Source organism: Magallana gigas, chromosome 7 (genome assembly GCF_963853765.1).
Source record: "Magallana gigas chromosome 7, xbMagGiga1.1, whole genome shotgun sequence".
Taxonomy (NCBI): Eukaryota; Metazoa; Mollusca; class Bivalvia; order Ostreida; family Ostreidae; genus Magallana; species Magallana gigas.
The window spans coordinates 7,089,365-7,111,143 of record NC_088859.1 but is presented as its reverse complement, the minus strand read 5'-3'; the positions used below and the strand labels follow the sequence as shown (position 1 = coordinate 7,111,143).

At 34.0% G+C, this 21,779-nt stretch overlaps 3 protein-coding genes across 3 annotated transcripts; 1 reads left to right on the top strand and 2 right to left on the bottom strand.

Moving 5' to 3' along the window:
• The first annotated feature begins 1,055 nt into the window (after positions 1-1,055).
• LOC105322550 (alpha-L-fucosidase) lies at positions 1,056-11,820 on the top strand. Its single transcript, XM_011421319.4, has 8 exons — positions 1,056-1,502; positions 2,105-2,211; positions 3,023-3,153; positions 3,457-3,590; positions 4,444-4,541; positions 5,595-5,727; positions 5,935-6,108; positions 9,841-11,820. The coding sequence occupies exons 1-8, from the start codon at positions 1,156-1,158 to the stop codon at positions 10,097-10,099; spliced, it is 1,383 nt and encodes a 460-aa protein (XP_011419621.3). The 5' UTR covers positions 1,056-1,155; the 3' UTR covers positions 10,100-11,820.
• LOC105322553 (methyltransferase-like protein 22) lies at positions 11,222-17,020 on the bottom strand. The gene is made up of 9 exons (XM_011421323.4): positions 16,871-17,020; positions 16,188-16,346; positions 15,594-15,634; positions 15,280-15,424; positions 14,607-14,735; positions 14,122-14,196; positions 13,587-13,686; positions 12,969-13,140; positions 11,222-12,599 (listed from the first exon to the last, which is right to left on the bottom strand). The coding sequence occupies exons 1-9, from the start codon at positions 16,947-16,949 to the stop codon at positions 12,561-12,563; spliced, it is 939 nt and encodes a 312-aa protein (XP_011419625.3). The 5' UTR covers positions 16,950-17,020; the 3' UTR covers positions 11,222-12,560.
• Positions 17,021-17,659: 639 nt separating this feature from the next.
• LOC105322555 (TBCC domain-containing protein 1) lies at positions 17,660-21,773 on the bottom strand. The gene is made up of 2 exons (XM_011421326.4): positions 21,635-21,773; positions 17,660-19,661 (listed from the first exon to the last, which is right to left on the bottom strand). Exon 2 carries the CDS (start codon positions 19,631-19,633, stop codon positions 17,921-17,923), a length of 1,713 nt encoding a protein of 570 aa, XP_011419628.3. The 5' UTR covers positions 19,634-19,661; positions 21,635-21,773; the 3' UTR covers positions 17,660-17,920.
• Positions 21,774-21,779: the final 6 nt, after the last annotated feature.

The window sequence follows — 21,779 nt, the reverse complement described above, 5'->3', positions numbered from 1 at the left end:
GGATAATTGTGTTTGCCAGGGGGGGTCCGAGGCATATTTTCGCGATAATTTTACTATGTAAATTTAATAAATTTTTATTTTCCAGGGGGGGTCGGGACCCCCCCGACCCTTCCTCTAGATCCGCGCATGATACAATATTGTATAATATGATATTAGTTTCTGTAATATTACAGAATTATATCACATGAAATTGTATAATATGATACTGTAATATTTTATAATATCGTATTATAATATATGATATTGGTTTATAATATGATATTTTATCACATCACATGAAATTGTATTGTATGATATTGTAAAATATATTATTGTATCATATGATACAATATGTATAATATAATGTTGTATTATATATTTTACTTTATCACATAATATTGTATCATTTGATATGATACAATGTTGTATCAAATTATATTGTATCATATGATACAATATCATATTATGTTTCAAAAATGATACAGTATCATACAATATCATACTATATTATACAATATAATATCATATGTTTCAATGTTATGATGTATTATGTAATATGATGTTGTAATATAATACTATATTGTGTTATATATTATGATATTGTATTATGTGATCAAATACAATAACGTATAACACAATACAATGTCATACCATACGTTACAATATCATATCTCATCATTGTTTATTATGGTATTTTATTGTATTATATGATATATGTTATAAATATGATAGGATGCAATATTTAATTTTATATTATTGTATTGATTAACATATGAACATATGATTATCATACAATTTTTTAACAGATGATATACGATATTTTGTCAAAACAGAATCCATGAATATCCAAGATCATAAAGTATGATTTTCATTTAATATGATAAAGGTGGTCTCATAAAGGTGAAGTCTCATAAGGGTGATGTCTCGTCTCGGTGAGCTTTGTAATCTGTGATTACCTATGTTTACTGTTTCAAATACCGTGTACAATGTTTTTATATTAAAAAAATTGAAAGTTTTGCGGAATTAATTGGTTCTACCGTTATAGGTTTTGACATAAACAAACTCACGTGAGTGTCATGTGATTTAGAACACAATAGCCGCTGCAGGATGTTTACAGTATAATAATTGATTAGTCATTCTGCTGTATTCACGGTATTGTATAGTCAGCCGTAAGTCATGGTGATGATGAAGTCGGTAGTTTTAGTGTTATTGCTCCAAATTTATATTGTGTGCACTGTCAGGTACCAACCAAACTGGGATTCTCTGGACACGAGACCACTACCCGAGTGGTACGATAAGTCCAAAATTGGAATTTTCCTACACTGGGGAGTGTTTTCGGTTCCTGCTTTCAAGGGTGCTTGGTTTTGGTATGAATGGAAAACTCAAAAGGACAAGGATGTGGTGAAATTTATGGAAGATAATTATCCTCCAGATTTCACTTATGCAGATTTTGCCTCACAGTTCCATGCTACATTCTACAATCCTGACCAGTGGGCGGATCTCTTCGAGGCATCTGGGGCGAAGTATATGTCGATTATTTACTCAAACTTTCACATAAATTAAGCTATTTTATTAACTCTCTTTATAAAATACACTCAGCATCTCTTTTTTAAAAATCATGCAAGTAATGATCACAGCAATGTAAACAGATTTCCTACAGAGATTTATTATGGAAAAAATTGTCATCTTCTATTTTTCAGAAGTCACTCAGAATGCACAATTTTTCTCTGCTATCATCTGTGTACTTTCAATTATTGTAATCATGTCCTTTGCAATCAAAATCCAGATGTAACTGTATAAGACTTTTTAGCTCACTGAGCCAAAGACTCCAGTGAGCATTTTTCTAGCAAAATTTGTTCGTTGTCTGTCGTTATTGGCGTTATGCATTATTGTTGTAATATTTTGACATGTTCATCTTCTTCTCTAAAGCCACTGGGCCTTGAATTTCAACCAAATTATATAATGCACAAAGCATTTTGGTGAGCAATGTACACTAATACACTGTATCCCAAACTAAATCTAAGATATGTCATCAGCCTACTTTTCTGTAGATGCTGTTGCATTTTGATATTTATTTGTACATGTAATTAGTTTATGTCATACATAATGGTTTTGATTTTTGCAGATACGTAGTATTGGTAACCAAGCACCATGAAGGCTTCACTCTCTGGCCCTCTGCTGCCTCCTGGAACTGGAACGCCTATGATGTCGGACCACACAGAGACCTTGTCGGTAAGTTGTAGAAAAGTCAGTCATGATTTATTTTGCAATTCACACACTAACAACCTACAATTTCAATTTCTTTATTAACCAATTAAGGGCCCTCAAGGGGCAACATGAAGACTGTACATACAACATCCAATGTACATAAAACATTCAATAAACATATACAAGAGGGAAAGAGTTGGATGAAAGAGCTAGGACAGACATGAACATTTATAATTAGTTTATATATGTATGTTTCTATACATTCAATACAGTGTCTTTTATATATTTATGTTAAACACCATACATAAATATGTCAAAATACAAATGTACATACAAATTTGAAATAGTCCCTTTAGCTTGATGAATATTGTACTTTTGGGGTAGCCAATTCATCGTATTGACTGCAAAGACAGCAATAATTGTAATTGCAAATTGAGTAAATGTGTGTAGGCACTACAATTTGCGCTGCAGAGTTGTGGTTGCACACGACATGTAGTGTATTTAAGTTCTTTAAAGTTGACTTGCATTGTGTATAAAAAAAATTAGAGCGATGGGTTGGTGATTTCATCCCAAACCTTTGTATTGCTTTGCAAATGACCCTATCAAGACATTCAATAACAATGTGTGCTTTTGATTTAAACAATTTCCTGGTAGTAGACTATTATTCTGCATTTCATTACTAGTAACATTTTATTGTGGCAGATATCAGTTTTCCAAGAGATGCATATGTATGAAAAACAAAATTTCTGTATTACTGCATGATCTTTTTTTATCTTTTCATCTTGCAAAGTTTCATATTAAAAATCATTTTCACATTTTGAATATTATAACAAAGGTGCCCTTGCTGATTCCATCAGAAACAGGACAGACATCCACTTTGGAGTGTACCATTCTCTGTTTGAGTTCTACAACCCGCTGTATCTCCAGGATGTGGCCAACAAACATAAAACTCAAGACTTTGTTAGGGTAGGTAGCAGAATAATGAATGATTTATTAATTAAAGAATGTGGGGGAGGATTCAAGAGAAATATTCCAGATTGCAGACCTTTCCATTGTGGTTGAATTTCCCAGATACCTATTCAACATGTTCAATTTACGCGGTATATTTAAGCAACAAAAATTTATAAAGAAATTATTATTTTTCTCCAATATCATAATAGTACCATCCCATTAAATATATATTATGCATATTCAGATGTAGCATACATTAGACCCCTTTGTTTGAATAAAATGGTGTAACTTTGTACAGTTGTATTAACTGTGTTACAGAACAAGGCTCTACCAGAGCTGTATGAACTGGTCAACCGATACAAGCCTGATGTCGTGTGGTCTGATGGAGACTGGAATGAAAACAGTACCTACTGGAACTCCACCGAGTTTCTGGCCTGGCTGTTCAATGACAGGTATCTGTACAGCTTCCTATCATAGTGAGAATACTGTAAACGTACTACATTTGGCAATGTACTGTGGAATCATTAAATTTCATGGGGGCCAATTTTCGTGGATGGCTTAAATTTTACAGGTTCGTGAGGACGTAATTTCGTGTACTCTCATATATCTACAAAAGAAAATATGAGTTTATTACCCTAATTAACAATTCGTGGAGGATGTTATTTCGTGGATGAGAGGTAACCACGAATTCCACGAAAATTGAGCCACCACAAAATCTAATAATTCCACAGTATTCTTTTTAGTGTTTTTGGCGGAAAGCAACTTCCACTAAATCAATACATCACTAAATTCCATACATATGTGTAAAAGAATAGGATCATCCAGAAATACGCTTATTCAAATCCACACTAACTTCTTCCAAAATCAATTTTCACCAAATATTGTACACCAAATACATGCTTTACATTTATAGTACATGTACTAGTAACACATTTGGTTATTTAACACAGGACCCTATCAACACCGCAAGGAGGGGTCAAATTTATGGCCTTTTACAAGACCTCAATTTGACCAGGCACTGCTAATTTATATCTTCAATCATTACAATGATTCGATAATGAGCTGTTTTATATTATTATTTATGTGATGAGTCAAAAACCCTGGCCAAGAAATACTGATTGCCAGTGTAAGCACGTTAGTTAAAGATAAAGCTCATGCAGTAGATACAGCTAGGCCATCCCATTACCAAATCTCTGATGGAAAGAACTCATACTGGCTATGTAAATCCTGTTTGTTATGTTCACTGTGACTTGGACAGGTTAATTGTTTAGCATCTGCTCAGTGGTCAGTCTGGTTGTCTTGTAGCCCGGTGAAGGACACAGTGGTCACCAATGACCGTTGGGGGAAGGACGCCAACTGTAAACATGGAAGCTTCTGGAATTGTCAGGACAAGTTTAAACCAGGTATCCAATAAAGATGCAACTTATTAACTCATATCATTATTTTACTGATTTTTACATCCTTATGACCTTGACCTCCCTGTGGCCTTGACCTCCTTATTATTTTGATTTGCATATTTCATGGTCAGAGATATATTATAGAATGTATCTTCATATTACTTATATTTTGCTGATATCAGGCCACATCAATTTAATATGGTTGTTGAACCAGCGCACACATATTTAAATAAAACTATACAAATAATATTATTTTGAATGTCTTGCATCCTGAAAAATGTTCTATTTCAGTTAAATTTCTGCTCTGTCTTTCTTATTTTAAATGATTTAAATTTATAAATCAGAAAAAAGTTTTAAAAATGTAATCATTTGCTCAAAACTTAATTATGAACCGGCTGCCTAAATTTTTTTGCCTACAAACAATAACTTTATTATTTAATCACTAACCCACTCATACTTTTTTCATCAGATGTCCAACAAACATGAAGTTAAATTGCTGTGGCATTAGCCTAATTTATTCCTCTCATAATATATTTAGCAACTCAGACATGTGCAAAGATAAATGACACAATTATATTTGCTATGCTAAAGTACCATAAGGCAGGACTGTTGCTATTATGACTATTTGACCTGCAGATATGTAGGTTTTTTCCATTTAAGCTATATTTTTTTCAAATTCTTTTTTTTATAAAATGTGCTTCTTGTGCAAAATATTTATTGATCTTTAAATCATTTGGATCAATACTGTGGAATCATTTATTTTTGTGGATTGCTAAAATTTTACAGGTTCGTGTTTCGTGTATTCTCTTAAACCTACAGACTGAGGAAATATGACTTTATTACCCTAATTTATTAATTCGGGGAGGATGTTAATTCGTGGATGAAAGATACCCATGAATTCCGCGAAAATTGAGCCACCACGAAATCTAAGGATTCCACAGTAATTTTAATACATCCTTGTAGATACAAATACATGTATATAATTACTTGAGTACTGGTGCAGATCAGGAAAAGATTTTAAAAATATATGATTTAAATGGAGAATATTCTCAAATGCAGGGAAAATCTTCAAACACAAGTGGGAGAACTGCATGACAGTAGACAAGAAGGCATGGACTCATCGGCGCCAGATACAGATTGAGGATGTTCTTACAATAGAGGAACTGCTGGCGGAAATTGCAGAAACTGTCAGGTAAGTGATCTAATACATTTAGGTACATATCTCAGATTATTAAGCTGTTTCAGAAATTATGAGGGAAATGGATTTTCTGTGAAATATGGATCCAAAGTTAAATGTTTGTCAGTGTGACTAAGAGATACATGATATTAGGGTAATTGTATGTGTTTAATGAGGATTATCTTTGACTTTATTATATATCGCTCTCTTACTCTATTGAAGTTATGGGGGTAATATCCTGATTAATGTGGGACCAACGGCTGACGGAGTTATCGTCCCTGTTTTTGAAGAGCGGCTCCGACAAATGGGACAGTGGCTTAAGGTCAACGGAGAGGCCATTTACGAGACCCAGCCCTGGTTTGAAGGCACAGATAATATAACATTCCATGGAGTTTGGTGAGTCATGTCAGATCATTGGGTATCATACCATTGAGCTGAATGGTCTACCGGTAATTCATATTTCTGACTGGCCTTTTTAGCTCACCTGAGCTGAAAGCTCAAATGAGCTATTCTGATCACTTTTTGTCCGTCGTCCGTCCGTCTGTCCGTCCGTCTGTCTGTCCGTCTGTAAACTTTTTACATTTTGAACTTCTTCTCTAAAACCGCTTATCCAATTTCAACCAAATTTGGCACAAAGCATCCTTATGGGAGGGCGAATATAAATTGCAGAAATAAAAGTCAGATCTGTATTCAAAGCGGAGAAAACCTTGAAACTGTAAAAAAAGGGGGGGTGCATTTTAAAAAATCTTCTTCTCAAGAACTACTGATTCCAATTCAACGTTGTTTAGCATAAATTATCCTTATGGGAAGGAAAATATAAATTGCAAAAATTAAGGTCTAATTATGTTTCAAATCTGAGTTATTACGAAAATAATAATAAAGGAAAGGCGTGTTTCAATCAGTTTAATAGCTTCGGATTCGGCATTCGGTAAAATGGGTAGACAAGACTTGGCCTGGGCAAAACAAAAGATTGGCAGTTATTAATCTGCCAATCTCATTAAAATTTCAGGATATTTGATGGACCAGTATATTTGTATTTGCTGTAAATATTGCTGCAAAATAATGCGTATTTGGAATTGACGATTGCCGATCTGCCCCGGCTTTTATTTTGCCACGGCCCAGGTTTGCGTACCCATTTTACCAAGACTCGTATTCCATACATCTAAAACGAGGTTCTTTGTTTAAAGCAGCCATGACATTATACGAAAAAGGGTCGATCTGACTATGATGAATTTGCTTGTTGTGCAACAGTTCGCGAATGAAGGGAGAGTTTTGAAACATGCAAAATGTATTTGTGCCGATTTTGTGAAGTAAATTGAGGCTAAATATTTCAATGCGTTGACAGTTTTCACACATGATGTTGGTGTTAGCTTGTTCTGATTTTCGTTTCGTTTTCATTATTTATGCTTTGTAACCTGGGAACTATCGTCTGTAATTCGTGATTTTTACGTATCAAATCAAACAGAGACTTCGGTAAATCAAACAGTTAACTGTTTACCTGCGCAAATTAAGCAAAATCTGATGTATCAAAAAAGTACTGAAATACAATTCATTCTATCGGTAATTCGGCATTATATTTTGCGTAATGGTATATTAATGCAATAGGTTTTGTTGAGATGCTCGGCATTTTCTCGAGTTTATTCAGTTTAAATAGAGTTTGATATCGCTGTCGGAAATATGTAGGTATATACATGTACATGTATATATATGATTCATTTCGAAAAAATAAATTGTGTTCTTTATTTGTTATAGTGCATGTTTCTTGTGTTTTATATACCGGGTAATTGTTTACAATTTCTATTTACTAACCATATTTGAGTGTTAAGCTTCGAATTATAAGCAAGATACAGAGATTTGCTCACAATTCTATGTTTGTACACAGATCTTAAAAACTAAAGATTAAAAAACAAAAAAAAATTTCAATATTTATTAAGAAAATTTTCAAAGTCTCTTCTTCCAGAAACCAACTTTAACAACTTATTGCATTGTAAACTTAACCTTTTTTAGCTCACCTGAGCCAAAGTCTTCTCAAAAACTATTAGGCCAGGAAAGCTCAAATTTGAGTGGAAGCATCCTCAGATAGTGTAGATTCAAGTTTGTTCAAATCATGGTTCCCGGGGGTAGGGTGGGGCCACAATAGGGGGATCATGTTTTACATAAGAATATATAAAGAAAATCTTTAAAAATCTTCTCAAAAACTATTAGGCCAGAAAAGTTCAAATTGAAATGAAAGCATCCTCAGGTAGTGTAGATTCAAGTTTGTTCAAATCATGATCCCCGGGGGTAGGGTGGGGCCACAATTGGGAGATCAAGTTTTACATAGGAATATATTGAGAAAATCTTTTAAAAATCTTCTTCTCAAAAATATTTGGCCAAGAAATCTCAAATTGGCATGTAACCATCCTTAGGAAGTGTAGATTCAAGTTTGTTCAAATCATGGTCCCTGGGGGTAGGGCGGGGTCACAATGGGGGATGAATTTTTATAGATAGAGAAAATCTTTAAAAGTCTTCTTCTCAAAATTATTAGGCCAGGAAAGCCCAAATTTGAGTGGAAGCATCCCCAGATCGTATAGATTCAAGTTTGTTTAAATAATAGTCCAGGGGTAGGGTGAGGCCACAATGGGGGATGAATTTTTACTTAGGAATATATAGAGAAAATCTTTAAAAATCTTCTTTTTAAAGAATTTTTGGCCAGAAAGGGTTTAAACTTGTGTAGAGGCATCCTCAGGTAGTGTAAATTCAAGTTTGCAAAATCTCAGTCCCTAGTGGTAGGGCGGGACCGTGATGGCGGTTTGAATTTTTACATAGGAATATGAAGAGAAAATCTTTAAAACTATTCTGGGAAAGTGTTCGGTTCAAAACTCAGTACTTAGTGTGAAAGCAAAGGTTATGCAGATTTAAGTCTGATGAAACCATGATTCCCTAGAGAAAAATTGGGCCATGAAATGGGGGGAGGGGGGGTATATAGGAATAGAGACAAATCTTCTTACAGGTACAACAACAAAAGGGGCTTGGTATTTACCAAAAAATAAGAGGTTGATAAAAATTGGCAGATTTTCAATTTTTTTTAGCAAGATCTACTGTACTCAGTTGTCAAGATATTTTGATACTGTAATGCTAATTTGATCAGAATTAAGGCACTTTTTGCTCAGGTGAGCGATGTGGCCCCTGGGCCTCTTGTTTTTCTGTTTTCTCTCATTAACAACAAAACTGACTCTTATTTTTGCAGAGGTTTTAGAGTCTAAGATTATAGGGGTCTGTAGGTGCAGCAGCTTATAATGATCAATCTATCCCTTCATCTGTTCTTCCAATATCACTTGTCCAAAATATATTTTCTCCACCTTCGGCCTGGCCCTGGGGCCATAAAACTTAGACGCTCACTTTTGATCTCAGTCTCACTTTTCCACAATATGTTCCTTTTGTAAAAGTGAGACTTAGATCAAAAGTAAGCTCGTTAAGTTTTATGGCCCTGGGGCCAGATTTAGCTCAATCTCACCCATATAGTGCCTGTCTTTAGACAAAGGATATGCCGCTATCTTTAAACAACTTTTTAGATCAAATGTCAAGTTGAAAAGTTCTTATCGCTTACATATTTTCCCATGCCTTTTCTAGCTCATTCTTCACCCAAATTGTGTTCATGGGAAAATGATCTTGAACCAAGTTTGTTGGTTGGAGGTCAAGGTCAACATAGTTCTTTGTACTAAAGCTTAGCATATTTTCTTTCCCCTCTGTCCCATCTTGCTCATACTTAATCCAAAGAGTACCGGTACTTAGTTCCTAAAAGTGTAAGTCAATGGACTTAGCAGATACCGTACTAATGTAATATACATGCCTATTGTGTCATGTGGTTCATACTTATAAGACCTAAGAGTGCTAGTGATTTAAGTGTTAGAATGACCCTAATCTAAGTTTCTAAGTTAAGAGATTTTAAAAGATCCAACAGTCATTTACCCTTATGTCCTTAACTATATGAGGACCCTTTGAAACTGTCGTCATCTGAATGATCTCTAATAGCTGAGGACTTAAAGTTGCTCTTACATGATTAACATACAATGTACATGAAGATCTAAATGAAAAAAAAAGAATTGAAAATGAACAAAATAATGGCAAGGAGATTGATTGTTTCAGGTATACCACGAAGAAGCAAGGAAATAGTACAGTGGTATATGGTATTGTCACAATGTGGCCCCAAGACAATAGGCTTCTCCTAGGTCTGCCTGTCACCACGGCAACCACCAGGGTCACAATGATTGGTGTTAAGGAGCCATTGAAATGGTCTTTGTACAAGAATATTGCCATGCAAATTGAGTTCCCTCTTCTACCTCCTAACCAGATGCCATGCAAGTGGGCATGGGTTATCAAAATGGAGAATCTCAAAAATCAATAAGAATGGATGTACAATTGTTTAAAGTGTGAGCGTTTTCAAAATTTTATCATGCAACTTAAAGTCTCGTTCTCAGTTGTTTTGCATTTTTTTTATTGGATGCTGTGACTAATTGTTATACCTCTGTCAAATATTTGTATTAAAAAATTTGAAAGAAAGGGGTGATATAAATACAGGTATATATTTTATTATACACCTACGTGTTTTTTTTGTAGAACATACTATAGTTCTTTTCGTGGCATTGTTAAGGCTTACTTTGAAAATATCAGCGGATTAAAATGTTCATAAAACGATGCATCTATCATTACAAAATATTTATGTAAATTAGTAAATGACACTTAGTGTGGTCTCCTGAATTGATAGTCACGTGACATGTGTTGATAATTCTCCCGAATGGAGGTCATAAACAAATTTCAATATTACAAGGGCATACTCTTATTTGAATTAAAAATTTAAATAATAATTAAATTCTACTTTTTTGGGAGATTCTAAAAAGTGCTGCTGCTTTGGATAGAGTTCATCTTTTATTAGAAGAAATATCATAGAAATGAGCTTCGGCTGGATTTTATTTGACTTTCGTTTAATATTTTATGTATTTATTAATTCATTCTATAGATTTCATCGAAGCAGCAGCACTTTTCAATAAATTAAACATTCCTTTAATTTATATCCAAAAGATTGTAATGATTTGTTTAGTGTATGCCCTTGTAAAAAGCGGATTTAGATAGGCTTCCCGATTTCAAACACATTGAACTTGTACATTAAATACTCTATAAAAGAAATAATACAAGCTCTAAAAAATAACATGCCGAATCAAAACAAGCACTATAGATAGTATTTAATTGTAAAATAATTGTTTTAATTTTATGCTCTGTTCATTAATAAGATGCATTTTTCCATGTTAAAAAATTGATTGATCTGCCTCTCTCTCCACAAAATATGCGTCAAAATTTACAGTATGACGTCACATCATCAAGTGCACCGTGATCAGTCAGTTGTTTATATTTATCGTTGTTGGACTTATTTGACTACAAAGTTGCATGCATAGGTAATTTTTAATGTAGTTTAATGTGTTCGTACCCATAACAATCGGAAATTACTTTATTTATAAGCATTTATGATGACTTGTTGTTTTGTATGATGTCATAGTTAACATTTCCTGTACTTTCTGGTCGGCGCGACCACAAAGTAAACCTTAACAGTGTTGCGTTGGGTCATTTATTGTATTCCTGGAATCTTACATCTGGGTTTTGTTTAAATTCATTCCTTACAAGCACATTATATAGATTATATAATATTAATACAATTATATTATATTTTTTTCTATGCGCATTTTTTATTTTTGGATTTTTTTGAATGAGATTACTTCATGTATATAACATACAGGGTCGTGATGATGTGTTTCATGCTATAAACAAAGAAAATATTTTTTCTGTATTTTTATATAGAGCTCTTTATTAAGTGAAGATCAATATGGTCTAAAAATGGCCACGACCATCTAGCCCTCCTAAACTACAATAAATTAACTATAACATGAAGCACAAAACCATCTTTTGGATCCATTTGATAACCTTGATCCATTTAATTTTTATAATATAAAGAAAACTCTTAATTATTTTTGTTACATCATGAATGCATTTTGTTTCAAACATGTACATGTACTTACTATTTAAACCAGTGCTTTAATTATAGTGTGTTAAAGTGAATAAACACTTCACATGAGACATTGAGTTTCTTTGATTTATATCACCTTCTCTTAAAGAGTGTGGCCTGGCAGCAGTGAATGCTCATCAGAAGTTGTAAAGAAAAGACTCCAGGTACATTGGCATCCAACACAACTTGTTTCCAGTACATTAATTAATACATGTATGACATTTACTGGTCAGTATATATATGTATACATGTATGATACATGTATATATAGATTATACTTAACATGGGATCAAAAAGTTATGAAAAATTATTCAGTACATATATCTTTGACTAGTTAGCTTTAAGTACCCAAATGGTTGGCATGAGACTATTTACTTTAGCATGGCTGCATAAAACTACAACATAAGTCCATTTTCTAGGAAAACCTGGCAAGATGAGCAAGTGCTCTCATATTTCAGACTGAGCATACCATTTTCTCTCCAAAAAACATAGTCCATGATATCAAGAGTTAGCAGAAAACCATTTGCACTGTGAAGTCTTCCAGTGTGTAGCAGACTACTGTGTAGCAGACTCCTGTTTAAGATGAACCCTAGCTTTCATTTGCACTGTGAAGACTTGCAGTGTGTAGCAGACTTCATTTAAGATGGCCTCTTTCATTTGCACTATGAACTCTTCCAGTGTGTAACAGACTCCTGCATCAGTCCTTTTGGTTAGTCAACACACACCTAGATGAAGCTCTGTGATTGGCAACTCCAATTTCAAATCTCCCAGCATGATTTTAACTGCAATACTGTATATCATTCTGAACAAGTCAGCTATTTGGAAAAGTGGTGTAGATTTTGTAAAGTATCTGTAAAGAAAACAAACTAAGATTAACACAGGCTACCAATTTTGTATTCATGGTATATGTATGCAAAGAAATAAAATTATAATCATTTGTGCGGCATACATATACCGGTACTCAGTGAAATTGTTTATCTTCAGTAAAACATGGAATATTTTTAAGAAGAAGAGGTATTCATGTTGCTACCCTTATAACTGTATACATGTTCATGTATACTACATTTCACAAGTCATTGGTTTTGTGTCCATTCTACTTCCTTGAGTGGAAGTATAGAATGCACACATAAACGGCAGCTTGCAATGATGAATTGCATGGAGATTTTTTTTAATAGGTTAGAATATGGTTACTTGAATCAAAGACAGTGAGAAAACCAACCAGTTCCTTGGTTCTATTGTAAGTGAAGTATTGGGGAAAGTCAACTGGTATTTCCTTGTAATGAAACTCCACCCCATTGTTTGAAGTAGTCTCCATCAGGGCCTCCAGACACTCACAAAAATAGTCAAAGGCTGGGGCCACCACATCCTTGTCCTCCAATGTGAAAATATACCTAAAACATTCCAAGAGTTGTTTAAAATTTATTGACATTAGCATCTAAATGGTATTGATTTCAACTAAAACCTATGCGAAGCTTAATTTGACAATTCATTTTTGATTGAATTAAATGCATATAAAAAATACTGGTAAAATTTTTCTTTTTTTTTTATGTGTTCAAAATTTAAGCAGGTTAATATAAATGCATGTATAACTGTTTAATGCTAAAACATTTCAGATTACAGTGACAAAAGAGAATATACCCTGCATTTAATTCTTTTAGCATTGTTTTTTTATCATATAACTGCAGTTCTATGGTTAAAATGTACTCCTGTTTAAGTATTCTCCAATAATGTTGACACAGTGGTTTTATTAATTTTAAATCAATTCCCACTGCATGCGTGCTCTTAAAGTTATCCCCCTTGTTCACCGGTAGCTGTGACAAATGGTCTCTATACGTACCTTTTCTCCAAGCTGATGTACAGTGACTTGGCTGGGAAATTCATCAGAAGTTTGTATACAGTGTTAAAGAAGCCTATGGTCAGTTTGTCATCATACACAACTGAAAATTAATACATTTCTTAGAATACAAAATACTGATATACATGTAATTGGTCTTGAGGGGAACAATGGAAACCACTACTATTTCTTTATACCCTTGTTAAATACCACCTTAGTGTACATAAAGACAGCATATATGTGTTTTACCTAGAAATATATACATTTCTCATTGTCTTTATCTGTGATGACACTTTTAATCAAAGTAACATTAAGTTAATTTTTTTAATTAATTAGGCAAATGATTAACAAATGGGGCACAAGCAGGGTATGCATAATTATACAAAAGTAAAATAACATAAAAATGTCAATAATTTGATATTCAATGTTACAATAGCTGAAATTCATAGATATATTATTAGTAATGATAATAATGAACCATTCTTTGATCATTCAAATAATACTCAAAGAATGATTCCATGTTCCTTTAATATCTCACCATCTCCTGCTATGAAAATCCTGGCTGTGTTTATCAAACTCACTTCTTCTTCTTTAATTGTATACTTATCAGTGCCTAAAAAATTAATTCACAGTGATGCTGTACGAAGGATTGTAACATTTTTCTGGTGTACATGCACTTATTAATAATTATACTTCAAACATTTCATTGATAGACATATCTTTCCAAACTTTGATTATTAAATCACATACCGGGAATCGTTTAAATTCATGGGGGCCAATTTTCATGGATTGTGGGTTTTTTGCTTGTTTGCAGGGATGTAATTTCGTGGATGCGTCAGTTTTCAGTTTCAGTAAGAAAAATAACCCTTTCTAAATTTGTTTTCATCAAGGATGTAAATTCCTGTGGGAGCGCTACCAATGAATACCATGAAAATTAAGCCGGCATGAATTTTAATGATTCCACAGTAATACATATTTAATATACATGTATCTATAATTTTCCTATTCAAGGATAATATGAACCTGATGTTGGGCTTTCTGTCACCCAGTCAAGCTGACACACTTTGAAATTTTTCTCCTTTATTGGATCCAGACAGTTCCAGTTCTGATCCAGGTTGTGATCTGCAAGTTTTAACACATCTTCTCCAGTATCTAAGAAAAGTTTAAATCTATAAATTTATCTGTGCATATATTCCAAATCAAGTACATGCTCTCATGTTTAAAAGCATATTTATAACTGAAAAAAGTTAAATGAAATTCCCTCTCTCTCCATCTTCACACTTATACCCATATAAAAACCAATTAAGTCAAGCAAAATAAGCATGTGATTATACTAGTCTTTCATATTTACGATTCTTTATACCAAAAGTACTGGTAAATAAACCGTTTATGAGGTAAAAGCAAAGGATTTTGTTAATACTGAAGTTTCTATAAAATACTGTATACAGAGTTATTTTCACCCTGTGTATTTTTCGCCCTTCTAGTAACACTAATTGCTAATATTTTCACCCCATCTTGAATTCACCCAGACACATTTGTGTTTAAAGATGGATAATTTGAGAATTTTGAATTTGCCCTATCTTAATTAAATTCAGCCGCTGAAAACAAGGCTGAAAATGGCAAAATCAAAATGGGGCAAATATTTCCCTGAATAATGTGTACTCTCTCTCTCTCTCTCTCTCTCTCTCTCTCTTACCTGTACAAACAACATTCTTGGCAAAGAAGGAGGCTACAATGCTGGCTAGGCCAGTGCCAGCTCCTAGCTCTACAACTGTCTCATTTCTCAACTCCTCCTGGACATGGATAAGATAGTCTGCCAACAGAAGGGAACCATGCCACAACTGTATAGAAAAAGAGTACTGTAGTTTTATTTGCTAGATCGTTATAGATTGGCCAGATCATGGTTCAAAACAAAGTCCAAACACCTTAATTTAGGATTTCATCAAAGAAATTTCATGACATGGAATCTTTAACAGCAATATTACTCACAAACTGTGCATCAACTCTTACCTGTTTTCCAACATCTTTAAGCTCAGTTTCCATCCAGTGGGCTGAAAATCATTTGAATCCTTTACTCATATCTTAGTATAAAAATTATTAAAATCTAATGGAATCATAACATAACATGGCATGCATGGCATACAGTGTCAATTAGACCAAAGCTATCAGAAAGCTGACCCAAACTAAACCCTTGGTTTACTTTCAGGGTCTGCTTGGGGTTTACTCCCAGTTTGCTAGAGCAGACCCAGAGTTAACCCACAGTAAACTCAGAGTGGACATATAGAGTAAACCCCAGCTAGAAGTTGACCTGTGAAAGCAGATATGCTACATGTGTATTAGGAATATACAAGGTGCAAGATTACAGGTGATAAGATGGTAAGTTTGAAGACTCACTTCAGTGAGCAATCCCTAGTAAATCCAAAGTAAACCCCGAAATGACACAAATTAAAAAAAAAAACCAGACTCTGCTCTGGTGTTAGGTTGGATCTGATCGGTACTGTCATGCATGCATACATTAACTTAATTTCATTTATTCATCTTAATTTTAAGCAATTACACTGTGGCAAATCTTTAGTTCTTTATGTTTAAACTTTGAACATGTACCTATTGTTAGAACACTCCTGTCTCCAGTCTCTTTGCATTTACTTGTTTTCCTTCTCAGCATCAGGTCCCCATCTTCATCTGCTCCAGTACCATTTATTTCCTCTGTGTCATCCCCATTCATTGATTTGGAGGGTGGCAGTGTGAACCATAGACGGCTTACTGTATATGTATCAAACATAATGCATTAATCTGAATCAACTTGAATAGACTGATTTTACCAGTGCATGATGTATTATGTGAACAAGTGACAATTTAAAAATAGGAGATATCAGACTCACCTCTTAATTTGGTGGTTAATTATTGAATCACAACTTATATGCTTATTACAAACTTGTCAGCCTCCTTAACAAAAATCATTATAGGTAGATAATCACAACTAAAGCGGCAAATAGTTAAACCGGGATTGATCCGAAATCCAGCTAGACAATTTCTAAATACATTATTGTTTACTATAATTTATTTGTTGTTTTCCATTTAGCACAGGGATTTGAACACGAAAAAAGTGTGTTTGTGGGGTGTTTGTGGGGGGGGGGGGGGGGGCTATAGTATACATATGATAGTATATTACTTCTTGAATGTTATAGACCGTCTCTCAGCAGAGACATGTCTCAGATTGAGTCAAATCCAAGTACCATTTACAGTATGGATTTACACAAGATTACAAAAACTCTAAAATAACCTACCAGTATATGTATTTCCGTCTACTGCTGTATTGTGACTTGTTAAATGAACGTCTGACAACACTTTTTCTGTTGGTTCCATGTTAATCAGACATAACGAAATTGAAAGTAGGTTTGCTTCTTTTACTTTCTATTTTAAAAATCTTGTATAGGTCGTACCTTTTCTATTCGAATCAAAGTGAGGTAAAAATATTCATTGAATTTATATCCCCCCCCCCCCCCTCCGAAATCTATAGTGTTTAAAAAATTACAGAAAATTTTAATGAATTTTCAGCAAATGGTCACACACTTTTTAATACGTATTTTTAGCCCTGTTTATCCTAATATAATTAGAATATTCATAAAATGGTACAAACAAAACTACAAACCTTTTCTCTTTTTAATTTAAAACACATTATTTTGAGCAGCTAGTTGTTTGAAGTGCTCTACATTCACTTATCATTTTATCTTTCCAGAAATTAATAAATAACCTTACAAATTAACTTATCAAATTGGACAATATTGGCCAGTTAAAATGTAAAAACCTAGCTAGTTTATTTACTGTGAGACTATGTTTAGATCTTTTTCTGGAATGTGGCTTGCCATTAAAAATTACATTATTCATATTTTATTATCCTTTATGTAACCATATAAACTGTATTGTGAAAATAATTTTTATTCCTTATTTATTGTTATATTTATATGCATCAGGTTTTCAAATATGTGAATGAATGAATTCAATTACAACAAAGTATTGACAGGGACAAATTCTCACCAGTTTAATTTAACTCCTTGTAAAGAAAACAATAAACCTTAGTTTTGTGAACAACACATTTATTACATAAAACATTAACTAAGAACTGGTGGCACTTGAGGTTATATTTCATTCTCTGTAATTTTACAATCATGTACCGGTATATTAAATCTAGCACTATATAACAAATCTATAAAATTAAGCTTTTTCGTTGACATAATGGAATTTGATCAGTGCTTTTCTATAAGTCATTCATTGGTGATTGGTATGTGAAACATATCTAATAAAATAGTACATGCATAAAAATAACCTCTACGACATCATTTTTTAAGTGTTTGATTTTGTAAAGGCACTACAAGACTATCTAGTTCACGCTTGTGTCCTGTCTCTGAAAGCCACACATGGAAACGAGATTCCACAAGCTTCTGAAACTCTCTCCTCTGTTCTTTGGCAAGTCCTGACTCTTTCACAGTTTTCTGCCAGGAGTCTATTTGCTTCTGTCTTTGACTAATGGCCTTTTGATATTTTGGTGGCAAGGGCATTGGAATACTCCTTGTTTTCCCCACTATTTCAAAAGGAACATTGAAAGTGAAGAAATCTTGTGTAGGCAGTGTTTCCCATACTGGGGCAGTGTCTTTGTGGTCTGGACCAATACACAGAGGCTGGTCCCACAGGTTCCGGCTGACACCTATTCCACTCTTGGCCATCTGTTCTTCCAGTGTTCCATAGAAGGTGTGATAGGGTGCTAACGTTAGGGCCTCGTTCCCTCCCAGAAGGACAGGACGATTTGGAGTCAAAAGATGCAGTGTACAGGAGGTACTTCCACATATCATCACATTCCTCGCCGCTGAAATCACTGTCAGGTTCTCACAGTGACTGATGTACAAAGCGACTTCTACCGGTCCTAGCACTATAGTGCTGTTTCGACACTTCTCAATAGTAACTGATCTGAGGGGAGAGAGAAGATAGAGGAAGGAATAATGGCTTCTGTGAATTTTGACACTGCTACCTTCCAGTGTACCTGAACTCCTTGCAATTGTTTGCTTGCTGACTTGACTCATGATGATAATTTTGTTTCCTTTCATATGCTCTTTTGGAACAACATGTGCATTGGTCGCTATTTTACCTCTCTTTGTTGTTGACTCTGCCATAGCCTCTTTGTCCTCCCCAGCCATTGGCCAGGAAAGGCGACGCCCATTTGCAATACAGGAGGATATTCCAAAAGGGTTTTGGACCAAACAGTCTCTAAGCCAAATGCTCAATTTACGTAAGTTAAAAGTCTTTGTTATTTTTGAAAAACCACTTTTGTGTTGAACAGTCTGTAAGGTTGCAATGTCTAGTAATGGTATTAAAGACCGGCATTTGTCTATTGATCCTGCAACAAGGAATCCAATGGCTTCCACAGCCTCAGTTGTCAGTGCTGATTCAGTTGGATGGGTTTGACTGTAATTTTCCGGTTCAACAAGTAGTTCTAAAATTTCTTGAATGTTATGCTGCACAAATAACATGTGGCTGTGGTCGTCTAATGTTTTGTTGCCTCTAGGTGTACTTCTCCCAGATCCTTCCAGCTCTTGTGAATTCTTCAAACTTGGCCACTCATCTCCAGCAACCAGTGAGGCTTTCAGGGACACTTTGTGAAGTTGTTGCAAGTACAAATACAAAACAAATTTCAGGGTGCCTACGGAAACCTGTGAACGAAGTTCGTCAACATCTGACTGATGGGAGCATTCAGTAAAACGTTGATCCCATTCCACTCTTTCTATTGCTGATAAGTCCTCACTTAGAAGATGGCAGGTTGAAAAGTACATCCATGCCAGGTCTTCTGATAAATGCAACTTATTGCAGGCAATATGTCTCCACACTGAATAATTAAGTTTTGGAAATCCAGACGTTCCTTTGTTTTTTGCATATATCACGATTTTCTTCACATTATTGTATGCCAACCTGGGATGAGGAGCAATGGGAAATGCCCCATAACTAAATGGTTCTGACTTCACCCAAAGGCTAGGATTCACTTCTGTTTTAGTCTGCATTGTAAGTGATGATTACTTGCAAAGTGTTCTGGAAAATTTTTGAAGAAAATATCAATTTTAACACATGTATACAGTGATTAAGTAAGTAAAAAATTTACATATTTAAAGTGACTTGTGTACATTTATATCATATTTAAGAAATAAACAATGTTATTTAGTGAACATGGCGTTATGAATAGCAATTGCTCTGTTGGCATATTCCATGATGCGCGCTAGCGCATCATGGAAAATATGCCAGCAGTGCAGTTGCTATTCATAAAGCCATGTTCACTAAATAATCGTTGTTTATTACTTATATTTGCATTTTACCACTCGCAAATACCCTGTATTAGCCTAGACCTTGACATTTAGCCTTTGCATCAAAAATAAACATTCAGACTGTAATGATTCTTTTTAATTCACATTTGTTAACAGAATCAATGATATGTTTTAACAGTAATTCCTTTAAAATGTTATTATAAGACATGTTTTAATTAAATCCATGTACATCAATTTTATGGAGTTGGAGAAAAACACATGACGTATCGTATATAGTGGTTTAAATCTATAACGTCATGGAAAAGTATATGACGTCTCACCTTTATGACGTCATAGTATACAGACGGAGCAATTGCGATTATAAAAAAATAATTGCAGTTCCTCCATATGGACTTACAGTGGGAAAGAACAATGGATAATTATGCAAATATATGTAAATATACACAGTATGTTAAAGACAGGATACTGATTATATTTAAAATGAAGTATAGGCTACATGGCCCATCAGACATATAAGTTGCTTTTGAACAAAACATATACAGTCATGTATTAATACAAGTTTTTCGTTTAAAAAAATAGGTGAGCTATCGCTGTATCCATCATAAAACACAGAAGTACTGTAGATTTCTAAACCAATAGTTTGATTTTCTGTATCAATTGATTATTAGTAGAAGGGCACAGTGGTGCACTGAAATTGTTTTGGGGGTGGGGTGGAAGTCTTACTTCAGAATGATGAATCTAGAGTGGGTTTCACATTGGCACTGGCATAACTCTTTAACTGTACTTTATTTATTCTGTACTTACTGAATTTCAATTTGATTTGAAAAATAAGATAAGAGATCATTAGAACCAATGGTACTGTTTTGTAACAATCATGTCTTCCGTGACCTTTCTTGCAAGCTCGAAAAACATGTCCGAGGTTATTTTTGGAGCTTAACAGAAAGACCCAGGAAGGTAGTTGAGAAAAGATAGCTATTTGTTATAATTTTAGAAATAATTTGGCTTCATAAGACCTAAGCTATTGTTACTTTTTGGCATATATGTAAGGTTGAAAAATAAAACACAAAACTTCAGATCATGTTAGTAGACGAGTAAACGTAACTGAGTTACAGTTTATCAACAGATGTATTCCAAGAATGCCTTTCTGTAAAGCTTAGCATGCATATCCCAGTAGAAAAGACTAATAAGTTTAGTTACTATATAGCACTCGAGAGCACTAGCAGTTACAAATTATGCACGGTGCGATATATCATTCAGACAGTCCAGTTACACCAAGTATATAATTGACAAATAAAACGTGAAATGTAATAATTAATGAAACATAATAATACATCTCTGATCATCTAAGTTAGCATGCAGTTCCTTATTTTCCTATTTCCTATCATAAAACCTATTAACAGTCCACTTGATGTTGTAATGCATCAACCTGATTTGATCATGGATATATTTTGACATGCCCATCAAATAGTACCTTTAATTGATTTGCCCCTATATAAAACATCGTCAAAATTATTTAAATTTGAGCACTCTGTAACCATGAATAAACTTGAATTATTGTCATGACTATTGTCATGTCATGAATTATTTCTCACCCGTTTATAGTCTTTATTAATTGGTTTACCAATTCTAGATTTATTTGTTAAAAAATAACTCACTTTCCTGATTAAATACGTAAGTATCAAAAGTAAAATATCTTGTTCAAAATATTAACACAAAATCTTTTTCTGAAATATCTTATTTTACCTTTTTTTCTACATATTTATGGCATTTCATTCAAACGTTTCGTGCTGCAACATGACAACAAAATATGTTCAATGTAAATCAAGCGCTTGGAGAATGACGTACAAATTTGAGTTTGAACTAAACGCACAAAAGCTTTCATTGATTT

Bases quoted from the DNA above. Each gene is read 5' to 3' on its own strand.
- LOC105322550 (XM_011421319.4), top strand. From the start codon at position 1,156: ATGGTGATGATGAAGTCGGTAGTTTTAGTGTTATTGCTCCAAATTTAT. The intron at 3,154-3,456 runs GTAGGTAGCAGA...ACTGTGTTACAG, and splicing joins AAACTCAAGACTTTGTTAGG to AACAAGGCTCTACCAGAGCT. The intron at 4,542-5,594 runs GTATCCAATAAA...TCTCAAATGCAG, and splicing joins TCAGGACAAGTTTAAACCAG to GGAAAATCTTCAAACACAAG.
- LOC105322553 (XM_011421323.4), bottom strand. From the start codon at position 16,949: ATGGAACCAACAGAAAAAGTGTTGTCAGACGTTCATTTAACAAGTCAC. The intron at 15,425-15,593 runs GTAAGAGTTGAT...TTTTCTATACAG, and splicing joins TTAAAGATGTTGGAAAACAG to TTGTGGCATGGTTCCCTTCT. The intron at 13,687-14,121 runs GTGAGATATTAA...ATTAATTTTCAG, and splicing joins GATTTTCATAGCAGGAGATG to TTGTGTATGATGACAAACTG.
- LOC105322555 (XM_011421326.4), bottom strand. From the start codon at position 19,633: ATGCAGACTAAAACAGAAGTGAATCCTAGCCTTTGGGTGAAGTCAGAA.